A 13,767-nucleotide genomic window follows, 5' to 3' on the forward strand; every position below is an offset into this window, starting at 1 on the left:
GTTTACTTTCTCAAGCAATACATGTGTTTTCTCTTTTGAACACTATTAGAAAAACGGAAAATGTTGAATTATCTTCAGGTTTTGAAGTTATGGAAAACATTTTTGAGACTTGAGGACTAATTTATTCAAGTGAAAAAAATTGTGATTCTCATAGTATAGCTTGAGATGCACTTGAGGCTTCTCCAAGTTCACTGCCATGATATTTATGAAAATATTAGTATTTCTGGGATTTTTTTTCTTTATAGAAGAAACACTAGACTAATGAGAGGATGAAAATAATGCAGGCCCCTAAAAAGGCAGGCGTTCACTGAATTCATTAAAAATGCTGCCTTTGTGACCGTAAAGTGTTCAGCTTCTCTGTTATTAAGTTTGGAATGTGGTTTTGGAGCTTAGCTGAGCAACTCAGCCAGTTATTTTTCGTTTTGGTCTGAGAAGTGAGAGACTTGTTTTTCAAGAAGGTAAAAAATAAAGAAAAAAAGGTTAGGTTCATTTTGGAAGAATAGAAGTTTTAAAATGTAGTAACTATTTTCTGCAGCAAATAGTCAGTTTGAGTATGTTAGCCGAAAATAGAATTCATGACTTTTGTCTCACTGTTTATTTCTCCAACCACATTAAAAAGGGTTCAGTTAAATGTGCCATTTGGCTTTTCTAATGTCAGTGGGCTATTTAGCTGAGTCAGGATAACCAAAGTTTGATTGACTCATATTTCTAAGAATAAGTCAGATGTCTGATTTTAGATGGATTAGATGTGAGGTCTTTGTGATACAGTTTTGAGTTTTAAAGAAAAACGTCTGTAGCAGGGGTTAGTGGCAACTTGTATTGCAGTGTTCAGCATTCTACATGAAGGATGTTCAGCTAGAGCTTAGTGGTGTTAAGTTTTCTGGTAAGTGTTAATAGGCATTGTCCTAACTTCTTACAAACATAACATTTTATTAAAAATGTATCATTAAAATAGATATTTAATAGAATAGAAAAATAATGTGGATTTGAACACTAGAAGTAGGGCAGAATATTAATAATACACATTTTTGCCTCATATAACTTTCTTTTTGCTCTTCATGTCTCTCCATTGCCATCTGATCTCTATTAAATAAGAGAGAATTTCTGCAAACATAATATACCAAGTATCAGATGCACAGAAATACACATATTTAAACCACACACATAAACCATAATTTATGATGTTTCCTTTTAACTACTAACTTTCAAAGGTTTGCAGAGGTATCTATTTTAAAATACACTAGTAGGACCCACATAAAGAAAACAATGAAAGTTTCCCAAGAAATTTAAAAACAGATTGTAGACAATGGAGAAGCAAGTACTGTTCTTGGATGGGAAAACTTAAATGCTGGGGAAGGATGCTAATTCTGTCCACATTAATTTATTATTATGTATTTATTATTTATAAATTTAATCTTCAATATCCTAGCAAAAAGATGTAAATTTGAAATGGATTGGGGAAGAGAGTTACTCTAGCAGATATTGATAAAAATAATAAATTTATAGAATTCAAAGCAATGTTTCGCTGACCCGTGAATTGACAGTTTAATGCATGGAAAAGAACAGATGTTCAGAAACGTATGCTTATATACATAAAGGTTAACAGTGATATGGTAAATCAACAAAAGGGAGGGTCTGTTCAATAAACTATAATTTAAATATTTAAGAAATAAAACTAGAACCTCACCGCATCTCTTATAGCAATTTTCAGATGGATCAACTGTTTAAATATTAGAAAAAATGAAATTGCAAAAAATAAATAGAAGTCAATATAGATGACTATTGAATTTTGAGATGAAGAAGGTCAGTTTCTCTAAGCACAAAAGCATGGGGGAAAAAACATAAAAGAGGGATTCCATATAAGATCTGGAACTTCTCTAACTGTGCATAAACAAATTTAGATAGCAGATGGAAAATTTAGGAGAAATTTCCAACAAAACATATTAGGCAAAGGATTTTTCTTATAGATAACCTTTACAAACTGATGAAGGAGAAGTTGATTTTGGTGTATTGTGTGAGTGACTATTTTGCAACTACTAATTGAAAGATTTTAATTATAAAGAAAATATGATACAATGGCGAATATTTTATACTTTGTGTGTGCCCAAGCACTACTCTGAGTGGTTTAATACATTAACTTGTTTAAAATATGCAGTGCCTTGGAAAGATTGGTACTATTATTATTGCCATCTAAGAGAAGATAAAACCGATACAGAGATAGGCTTAGTAATTTGCCCAAAACTTTCCTAGTGTGGATTTGTGGTGACACAACTAAAAATGAGAGAGCCAGGATTTGACACCAGACAGGTTGCCTCCAGAGCTGGTGTTATCACACACTACTCTGCTTTTCTAAGTGAATAAAAAGAAAAGACTACAAAACTGTGCATGATATAACTATTTTATAAATGTGCTAATATTTGTGTATATTTTAAAGTTACACAATTTAATTCATGTGTAAACTTTTTATCTAATTACACAGTCATAGAAAAGACAGATGGCATTTTGACATTTTTCCAACAGTGGTTACTTCCCTCTAGTGGGATTTTGGGTAAATGTTGTTTTGAACTTAAAATTTCTGTATTTTCCAAGTTATTAATATTATAATCATATAACCATTATATAATCACAAAATAATGTTTTTAAAGTTACACATTTCAAAGTTGCTTTGCTGTCTTGAAGTGCATCATTTATATTTTAGTACACTTTTGAAGTATCAGTCAGTGTCTGAGTTCCCATTCTCTGCTAGGTACCAAGCTAAGTGGTGACCCCTAGTTCTTAAGCAAAAGCAATGTTGTACAATTTTAGAGCCAAGAGGAATCTTAGAAACTCTTTCGTTTCTCAGATGAGGGTCCTGAAGCTATTACAGATTTAACTGACTTACCCAAGATTCACGGACAGTAAGTTTTTAACCAGGCTTCGAATCCAGGTTTGAAGACTAAGGTCTTCTGACTTTAGATACTGTTCTCTATGAAGCACCAGAGCTCTCCAAGACCTCAATCAGGTGGGAACTGCAGCACAGTTGATTTTTTGTGACATCGTTTTGAAGTGCAGAAGTATAACTAGATTGGTTACAAATGTATTCTTTCACAGCAATTGAAAACATAATGGGAAGGTTCTCAGGGATACTGTTACGACACCTCTGGAGGTCACTGAAAGATCCTCACCGGGGTTTGGAAGATCCCTAAGTGTCGCTGAGCCCCAGTTGTAGAAGGCGGTACAAAAACTGGAGGGAACACAGGAGTGGAAAGAATATTAACCAGAAACAGTAGTTTCAGTAGATGGTTTTTCTAAAACAGACAAACTTTCTCTGCTCAGCTCCAGGGCCCACGACGGCAGTGTCCTACATGTCGGTGAAATGTGTGGATGCCCGTAAGAACCATCACAAGACAAAATGGTTCATGCCTTGGGGACCCAATCATTGTGACAAGATCCGAGACATCGAAGAAGCCATTCCAAGGGAAATTGAAGCCAATGACATCGTGTTTTCCGTCCACATTCCCCTCCCCAACATGGAGATGAGTCCTTGGTTCCAGTTCATGCTGTTTATCCTGCAGCTGGACATTGCCTTCAAGCTAAACAACCAAATCAGTTAAGTGTACTCTCCTCTCATCCCTTTCTTCCCTTTGAGCATTTCCCTCTTTGGGTTCTTTCTGAGCCAATTCTAATCAAAGTAAAAATGGTAATAGTAATAGCAAACAATTATTGACTACTTACCAGGCACTTTCTGTGTACTTCACCTGTATTAACCCATTTAATCTTCCCACCAGGTTCCTTGAGGTAGTCTTATTATTTCATTTTACAGATGGAACACTTGGGCACCAGTGAGGTTACTCATGATCTGAAGTCTAGAGAGTGGAAAAGCTGAGATTTCTGACTCAGAAAACTGCCCTAACCACCAAGCTTCATCGCCTCTCTAGTGTCACAGGGGAGTTCACCCCAATGGAGTGACTTGGGGGTTCCTGAAAGGTTTTTATTTTTTTTTTTAAATGTCTTTTTCCACTGGGCTTTGAGTAAAGCTATGGCCTTAGAAAAAGATCCCTACCAAAATGGAAATGCCAACCCATGAGCACCCATTTCCCCACCAAACCAGGTTTTTTGTTTGTTTGTTTGTTTGTTTGTTTGTTTTAGCTTATTTGCAGTTCAAAACTCTGAGGGCATGAGACATATAAACTTTTCATGGGGAGAAAATCACTGGGTGATTTCTGGGAGGCCAATACATGTATGGCATCTGGGGACAGTATCAGGAATCTTAGGCTGGGAAGGAAGAAAACTTTTTTTTTTTTTCCTTTTTTGACTGATATGGGATCAAGCATGTGAGGGAAAGGGAAAAAGATGTGTTAAAGGCAGCTCTGTCTAGGGCCTGTCCACAGATCGAAACACTATTTCTTTTTCTTTTCTTTTTTTTTTTTTTTTCGCTCTTGTTGCCCATGCTGGAGTGCAGTGGCACAATCTCGGCTCACTGCAACCTCTGCCTCCCGGGTTCAAGAGATTCTCCTGCCTCAGCCTCCTGAGTAGCTGGGATTACAGGCATGCGCCACCACTCCTGGCTAATTTTTGTATTTTTAGTAGAGATGGGCTTTCTCCATGTTGACCAGGATGGTCTAGAACTCCCGACCTCAGGTGATCCACTCTCCTCGGCCTCCCAAAGTGCTGGGATTACAGGCATGAGCCACCGCACCTGGCCACCTATAAATATTTCTTAGCTCCTCATTTCTGTGGGTCAAGAATCTAGTTTGGGAGTCTCTGGCTCAAACTCTCTCGAGGTTGCAATGAAGCTGTTAGCCTGGTCTGCAGTCTCATCAGGCAGGAGGGCTCCACCGGGGGAGGGGGATCTGCTTCCAAGCTCTCTCTCACATGGTTGTTGGCAGGCTTCCACCCCTGCCGCATGGGTCTTTCCATAAGACTGCCTCGCGGCGACGTGGCAGCAGGCTTCCCCCAGGGATGGTGAGCCGAGAGAGAGCCCGAGCGGTGCTGGAGAGGGGAAACGCTGAATCTCGCAAGCGACATTCCATCACTTCTGCTGTATTCTGTTGGTTAGAAGTGAACTAGTAAGTTCAACCCACACTCAAGGGAGGTGATTACAGAAGGGCATGGATGCCAGGAGATGGGGATCATTGAGGACCATCTTAGAGGCTGACTACCTGCTGGCATACTTTTCAATGGAGTCACAGTTTCATTTGAAATATGTTCCCTGATTTATATCTAGATCAGGGGGTAAGATAGAAAGTTTTTTAAGAGCATGGACTTAGGAGTCCTACAGCAATGGGTTCAAATCCTTGTACCACTTTTTAAAAGCTCTGCAGTATTGGGCAAGTTACAGAACCGCTCTTAGCCAGTTTCCTCCCTTGTAAAATCTGGATAATAATGCCTAATTAACCAACTCACTCTAAGGAATAAATTAGTTTATGTAAAACTTTTAGGACATAGTAAGTACTTATTTTTTATTTATTTATTTATTTTTGAGACAGAGTCTCCCTCTGTCACCCAGGCTGGAGAACAGTGGCGTGATCTTGGCTCACTGCAATCTCTGCCTCCCGGGTCCAAGAGATTCTCCTGCCTCAGCCTCCTGAGTAGCTGGGACTACATTTTTGTATTTTTAGTAGAGACGGGGTTTTGCCATGTTGGCCAGGCTGGTCTCGAACTCCTGACCTCAAGTGATCCACCCACCTCAGCCTCCCAAAGTGCTGGGATTACAGGTGTGAGCCACCACACCCAGCCTGGACATAGTAAGTACTATTAAAAAAATTAAAAATTCAAAGTAGCTATTAAAATTATCCAATTATATTTATCCTTATTGCTGAAATTCAGCCATTTTTCCAATTCTTACTTCAACACCTTGGTTAGTGAGATTAGTCTTTATAAAAGAAGCATACAGTAGAGAGAAGTCTTCTTATCCACAGGGGATATGTTCTAAGACCACCCAGTGCCTAAAATCATGGCATGGAACCCTATATACATACATGCTGTTTCTTCCTATACATACATACATACTTAGGATAAAGTTTAAATATAAATTAGGTGCAGTAAAAGGTTAACAACAATAATTAATAATGAAACAAAAAATACACTGTTCACAATTTTAAGGATAGAAGATTCATTCTTATTGTAGATATCAGCAACCTCAGCATAAGATTTTTTTTTCTTTTAAGTTGAGAACTTTCATCTTCTTAAAGGAAGCACTTGACTTATCTCTTCGGCACATCTGAAATGCCAGCATCCCTACTCTTGCACCTTGGGGCGATAATGAGAGAAAATAACGATGATTTGCACACAAGTAGTGTATGTAGCACACAGCAGTCGATCCGGTAACCTAGATGGCTGCTAAGTGACTGACAGGCAGGAGCGGGGAGATGCTGGACAGAGGGGTGATTCTTATCGGGGGACAGCACAAGATTTCATGATGCTACTCAGAACAGTGCGCAATTTAAAATTTAAGAATTGTTTATTTCTGGAATTTTTCCTTTAATATTTTTAGACTGTGATTGACCTCTGCCAACTGAAACCTCTGAAGGTGAAACCTCCGATAACGAGGAGACTCTTTTAGCTTTAATTTATCATTTCCTTGCTCAAAACATCTTCAGTGACTAACAAATAAGACTTGGTGTTCAGAGTCCTCTCCCTTCCTGGCTCAAGGCTACTTTCCAGCCTCCTTCCTCACGGCTGACCTGTAACCATTCTCTGCATCCTCAACAGGAGTAGTTTCCTGCCCTGTAAACACATCCAGAGAGTTTCTCCCTTTGGTCTTCGCTGATGTCGATCCTGCCTACCTCTTCCTCTCTTGTGATTCCTCTTCTCACAAATGAAGGGCTCCTCCCAGAAAAACCTACTCATTCTTCACAACATCCCAAATGTTACATACCCCTGGAGTCTTCCTAGGTATTTTCTATATCATCTCCCGTCCTCATTCCTTCCTGGATATAATCTGTCTTTCCTTACACATCCTTCATTACTGGCCTTGTGCTGTTTACTTTTTCAGCCTTGTGGTCTGCACAGTGGAATTGTCTTCTGAGTCCTTACTAAACTATGAACTCCCAGTGGGCAGATTATGCAGTATGTTTACATTTATGAAATCCACAGCTTTGTGTTCAGGAAGCTGTGGATGAAAATATTGGATTGTGTCATTCTTCTGCCACTAAAAGGAACATAAAGCAACTGATTGAGGTGCTTCCTCCCCTCCCACACTTCAAAATAAGAGTTTTGTTGTTTAACATTTCAGTATATATAAGTCTGGTCCCCACTGCTCCTGTATTTTTTGCACTGATGAAATTGTGGTTAAGAAGTTAAGAACTGACTATAGGATGTTGCTACTTCCAAGTAGCCTGTTACATGACAGGCAGTTCTTTAGAGCATCGTCTGACACCTGGGCAGGTACTTGCCACAGATTCCGTTTTCAGGTTGTGAGGAAAGTGCTGGATTATCTTGTGGTTCTACCTTTGACATCACTGAAGGTGACTGGCCTATAATTTGATTTCAAAACTTGGCATCAGAATCATTGAGTAACATAATGCAGAGCCTCAGGTAAGTTTAGGTGAAATTTTAAAAGTCAACGATAAATTTCTACAATCATACCACCAAAATTGAAAAAAGGTTAAATATGTTTAGTGAATGTTATTTATAACTGAACTTTTTAAAAGAAACTTTCCCAGTAATGTGAAATAACTCAAATACTTTTAGCTACTTTTTTTTTTTGCCAGTTTCTAATGATGTTTTGTATTCATTATAAATGGATTGAATATTTTAGAATTCTCCAAACTCATTTGAAATGTATTGAAAGCTCCCTATTTACATTTTTCAGCTTTAGCAGTGTGAATAAAGTGATTTTAAGCTCAACTCTTGAGCATTTCTCCCAAACCAGAAACTAAGAAATAATTCTACCTGTTAAATAATTTCACAGGTGAATTACTTCCCAGCAGATGTTAATCCTAAACAACAAAAATGCCCATGTTGGCAAAGCTTTAAAACATTTCTATATGTAAACAAAATACGAATGTCTTACTTTTTTCTCATGTACATCTTCATGCTCTGAAGTATTTTATCCTCATCTACAAAAATACTGTACTCAAGCTTTCTATCTTAAAAATAATCCTTAATTTTCTTATAACATGAGAACTAGCACTTAATAGGGGGCATACTAAAAAGTTAACAAGATGGACCACTAATTATTCCTTTGATAAATGTATAAAATAAGTTTCTTAATGGAGCTGTCAAGAAAACCACACCAAAAAATATTTTTCATGAGTAGCAGCAACACATTTTGGCTGCTAACTTTTTTTTTTTTTTTTTTTTTTTGAGACAGAGTCTCGCTGTGTCGCCCAGGCTGGAGTGCAGTGGTGGGATCTCGGCTCACTGCAAGCCCCGCCTCCTGGGTTCACACCATTCTCCTGCCTCAGCCTGCCCTAGCAGCTGGGACTACAGGCGCCTGCCACCATGCCCGGCTAATTTTTTTGTATTTTTAGTAAAGACAGGGTTTCACCGTGTTAGCCAGGATGGTCTCGATCTCCTGACCTCGTAATCTGCCCACCTCGGCCTCCCAAAGTGCTGGGATTACAGGCATGAGCCACCGCACCCGGCCGGCTGCTTTTATATGAGAAGTTACATGTTGTGTTTGTGGGAATATTCATTTCCTTAAATTTATCCTCTCTGCCTTTGCTGATGGACACTGAGCGAGGCATTGATTATACAGATTATATATATTATGTATATTCAGCAGTATACATATACACACGTTTTAGTGTAACAGGCACATCAGGTCTAGATTTCTCTCTGATTTTGGTATTAAGAATGCATGAGACTCTCTACTTTTTATATTGTTTGCCATTACTTTGGGTTCCTTTCTGACAGCAATGAACAGGACTTCAGAGAAGAGTTTGGGAGTGTGGCAAATAAGATCCTATTACACATGATGGCTTCCTGCTTATCAGAGATTCACCTGTAACAATATTACTTCATACGTAAGGAAAGGTCACGACCAATCCATTTTCTTTTTTTTAACTTTTCCAGGCAGTCTTTGAAATGAGTTTCAGATTTCAAACAATGAGAAGAGATTTTGTGTTTGGGCTCTGAAATTAAAGCTTGGGTTTATGATATATATGTCTGGGCAGTGTTTTCATCTGCTTTTGAAGAGTCTTTGAGTAGATAAAATAATCTAAGGACTACATATTTTAAGTGACTTCTAGTCACTTGGGGTTAAATGTTTATTCCCTTTAAATCTTTCCATTTGAAAGTGATACAGGTTTTAGCTAGGATTTGAGTTTCCAAACCCTCAGAAAATTAGAAAAGCATTGACTTACACTATAGAAGTTGGCCATTGTTTTAATTGCTGAATTTAATCAAGCTGGTGCCTTTGGGAGAAAAACAATGGCATTATAAGGTACTTTATAGTAATAAATTTCCTGATACACAGCTTGTAAAATTCTTGGAATCTCCTGAGTGATAGGAATGCCTCTTTGCATGCTAATAAGTCAACTGATAGCTGGGGACTCCCAGATAGCTTCAGAATGGTCACCTGAAAGACCAAGGCATGATTTAGAAGGGCGGGGAACCAATTTCAGCCCCACCCACCAACAGCCAGGAGGGAATAGGCCTAAAGATTGAATCACTCACCTATGGCCAATAATGTAATCAGTCATGCCTAGGTAATGAAGCCTCCATAAAAACTCAAAAGGACTGGGTTCTGGGAGCTTCCAGACAGCTGAACTTGCAGAGGTTCGCGGAGCATGGCGCCCTTGAGAGGACAGGGGTGCTCTGTGCCTTATCACGGCTATCCTCAACCTTTTGGGCACCAGGGACCAGTTTCATGGAAGACACTTTTTCCACAGATGAGGGGATGAGGGATGGTTTGGGTATGAAATGGCTCAACTTGAGATCATCAGGCATTAGACTCTCATAAGGAGCATGCAACCTAGATCCCTTGCATGAATACTTCACAATAGGGTTCCCACTCCTATGAGAATATAATGCCGGCTGATCTGACAGGAGGCAGAACTCAGGCTGTAATACTTGCTCACCCACCTCTTACCTTCTACTATGTGGCTCAGTTCCTAACAGGCCGTTGACTGGTATCTGTCTGCTGCCAGAGGGTCAGGGATCCCTGCCACACCACATGCCTTACCCTGTGAGTCTTTTATCTGGTTGTCCTTGTGTATCCTTTGTCATATCCTTTATAACATGTGCATAAGTAAAGTGTTACCCTGAGTTCTGTGAGCCTCTGTAGCAGATCAATCCTAAGAAGGAAGGTCATGGGAACGCCTATTTATAACAGGCCACAACCTGTCTTTGCGATGGGCATCTGAAGTGGGGGGCAGCCATATGGGACTGAGCTTTCAACCTATGAGACTTGATGCTATTTCCAGGTAAGTGGTGTCAAAACGGAACTGAATTTTTGGACACCCAGCTGATGTCTGCTGTGGAAGTGATTGATTGCTTGCTGGGTGTGTGGAGAAACCTCCCCCAACTCTGTGCCCCTGTCTTTCCATCACATCTGGGTCAGAAGCAGTCTGTGTTATGTTGATTATGAGTGGAGTGGGAGCCAAAAAAAGGGGGTTTTTTGTTTGCTTGTTTGTTTGTTTTTCCCCTCACTATGGTGGTAGTTTTAAAACAATAGTCTGTAAGAGCTGAGGAAAAGAGACCAGTTAAGAAAATCTAGAGACTCGTAGGTGCTTGGGAACAGGAGTCACTGACCTTTCGGTGAATACCAATCACAAATCTGAACAGACCTGTCTGTGGAAATCCATGATTGAGTCAGTGCTGGCTTTTTGCTGAATATTTCAGAGGTACAGAATTAATGAATTTGTCAGGATGTAAACATGATGCTTCTGTCTAGTTGTTAGGGATATGGGATTTCAATTTTTACTCTAAAGGAGTTAGGAAATGGAGTATGAGTAGGCAGAGAAGAGGGTCAGAAAAAAGGCAGCCTTAACATTTGGAGTCTGGATGTTTTATGAATCATTGATAAAAATGATTACTTACCTGATGGTCTTAGACCTCTTGGTAAGGCCAAGTTCTGTTATTTGAAAATATACTTGAGTGTTTTTGTTTTGTTAACAGATGCCATTCTAAAATACTTTCCCAAAGATACCATTTTTTAAAAAGTCACTCTATTCATTAGGAAAAGAAAGGTTTGGGTTAGCTAAAATGGTACCCACTGGAAATGGGTTGTCACACTGATGATTACAACTGCAAGTCATATAGTTAGTATACCCCAGACTCTCCAAGGGCTTCTTTTGAGGAACCTGGGTGCGTAGATCAAAGTTAGAGGATTTGTTTACATATCTCTCTTTCCAGCTTTCAAATCTATAAGCTGTTGAAATAGAAGCACTAGAGCCATTGGCAGAAAGCCTCAAGATGGATAGCTGTGTCTTGAGTAGTAAATCTAGGAGTCTCAGGGGTTGAAAAATTCCTGAGACTGAAGAAATATTGGTAAATGATGAAGGGTAGGGGAAAGCCAGAATAATGTCTGTCCTATTCTTACGTAATGAAAGCATTATGTTTCGCCTTGATCCTTGTGCTGTACACTGGAACCCACTGTTAAGTCTTACTTGTTTCATTATTGCAAATGGTCACATGAAGCAGAATTCTTTCTATAAGTGGCAAGTGAGTTTTCCTTCCCCACACTGAAAGCATTTCTGTATAACAAATTTCTAGTTAAAGTAATTAGAATGATATTATTACCAGTCAGTTTTCAAGTTAGATGGCTGAGCGTCCTGGGAGAATGTTGACTGACTTTTGGCAGAGTAATTGTGCTTTTCCATTTGTCCATTTATTATGGAATGTTAGGCGGACATCAAGGGAAGACAACTGGAATAAAGGAACAATCTATTGACCATAAAAAATTCTCTGAATTTCATCCTTCTACAAATTCACCCCTCACATTATCTACAATGGTGACGGGTGAATTTGTAGAAGGATGAAAGTCAAAGAATCCTTCTAGGGACTAATTTTTGGCCTTCAACAAGAATTGTGATATTTAATTCTGTGTTTTCTGATGCTTCTGAAGAAAGCTCCATAAAGAGAGCTGAATGGGGCAGAGGATTTTATACACTATAAGAACTATCCCTGCTCTGATGGAACAGGCCATTGGTAGTATGATATTCACATAATTGTATTTCTATGCTTCAGCAGATAGTCCTTATTAATAAAATATGTTGAAGCAACTGCTAAGAAGAAATGTGTAACTCTACTCTCCCACCCCTACTACTCCTCCCACCAAAAAGAGGTCTTCTTTCATTTATGACCATGTCTTCTTTAATTTATGACTGTGTTATAGCCAGTGTTAAAACTATCTAACATTTTGGCTGGGCACAGTGGTTCACACCTGTAATCCCAGCACATCGGGAGGCTGAGGTGGGTGGATCACCTGAGGTCAGGAGTTCAAGACCAGCCTGACCAATATGATGAAACCCAGTCTATACAAAAATTAGCCCAGCGTGGTGGCATGTGCCTGTAATCCCAGCTACTTGGGAGGCCGAGGCGGGAGAATCACTTGAAACCTGGGAGGTGGAGGTTGCAGCAAGCCGAGATCGCACCACTGCACTCCAGCCTGGGCAACAGAGCAACTCTGTCTCAAACAAAAAAAACCTCTAACATTTCTAATTAGATAGTTTTTATTGTTGGCTAGTGTCACTAGAATTTTAAAGCTACCTTTTAAGTTTCTTTACCACAATTTGAGTCAATGCAAGCAGAAATAAAAACTTCAAATTCTCCCTTTGTTCTCCTCCTCCCTCCTCTTCCACCAAAAAAGGTAAGTTGAAAAGCTCAAAATACAGCAAAAAGATCTCATATTTAAATGGAGTAGGGTTTGTAGTGTTAGGTAAATGGTACGGAAGTTGTCAGTATTCAGGATGGGCTTACATGGCCAGTCTCCTTTACTCTTGTTGAATTGTGTGCCCCTTCAAACCAAGGCTGGAACCTGGAATTTACCAGTATGAATCAGTTTTACTTACTGACTTGGTATAGAAAGCAACTGAAATCATGGGAGAAAACTATATTGGGTTTACTCCAGGATAGAAGAGATTAAGGACATGATGTTTGTTTGCTCATGAATTATCTCTCCCTTTGAGGAAATCTTCAGGCACATCTTGACAGCTCTTCCCTTGGAATGAACCATTGTGAGCGTGTTTATATTGGCAGGAGCATGGGAACCTTCAGCCTTTGGCTTTAGTGATTATTGGTAAGCACATTACTTGGACAACGTCATTATAAGGCTCCTCCATAGGCATCGCTGTAGAGCTCTATCTGGCTTGGTGGGTTGGTTAAGTATTTGCAAATGAAAAATTCCAATTCAAAAATAGAGCAAGGCTCCTCCAAAACCTTTCCAAGATTTTAAAATTAGTATTTATAGTTTGGTATATCTAGTTACATACACTTTCTTCCAGTCATCTGTTGGTTACTGGTCAATTTAACATTGGCGAGTAGATTGTGTTAGATTAGTCTCTTGTCTTAACAAAACACTCTTCTATGGTGTTGAATAATTTGCAGACATTGTTACTAAACATCAGCTGTTTTATTTTAGCTTGGAGTGCTAAAAGGAATACTAGAGGGCTGCTGGTCTAATAATCACCAACCAAGCCGTTTAGACTGGAGTGTAAGGGCTAAGACAACCCCTTGATACTCTATATAAAATATCGGTGGTATTTGGTTATATGCATTTTTGAAGTAAGAGTGTTTGTGGTTCTTGTCAGGTTTGCAAATGGGTGGTTGACCCAAGTTAAAGCACTAATCCTTTAATTTAGCAGCTGGAGAAAGCTTGAACTCCGTGGTACTCGCCCA

The 13,767-nt window shown here is 39.2% G+C and overlaps 1 protein-coding gene across 3 annotated transcripts in view; it reads left to right on the forward strand.

Moving 5' to 3' along the window:
* Positions 1–13,767, forward strand: part of WLS (Wnt ligand secretion mediator) — a 130,768-nt gene that overhangs the window by 35,476 nt on the left and 81,525 nt on the right. For all 3 annotated transcript variants that reach the window (XM_030823162.1, XM_030823161.1, XM_030823160.1), the window contains exon 2: positions 3,316–3,588. In XM_030823162.1, the coding sequence (XP_030679022.1) occupies positions 3,345–3,588 (244 nt within the window). In that variant the 5' untranslated portion in view covers positions 3,316–3,344. The remainder of the gene's footprint in view (positions 1–3,315; positions 3,589–13,767) is intronic.

This window comes from Nomascus leucogenys, chromosome 12 (genome assembly GCF_006542625.1).
Source record: "Nomascus leucogenys isolate Asia chromosome 12, Asia_NLE_v1, whole genome shotgun sequence".
In the NCBI taxonomy this organism is placed as follows: domain Eukaryota; kingdom Metazoa; phylum Chordata; class Mammalia; order Primates; family Hylobatidae; genus Nomascus; species Nomascus leucogenys.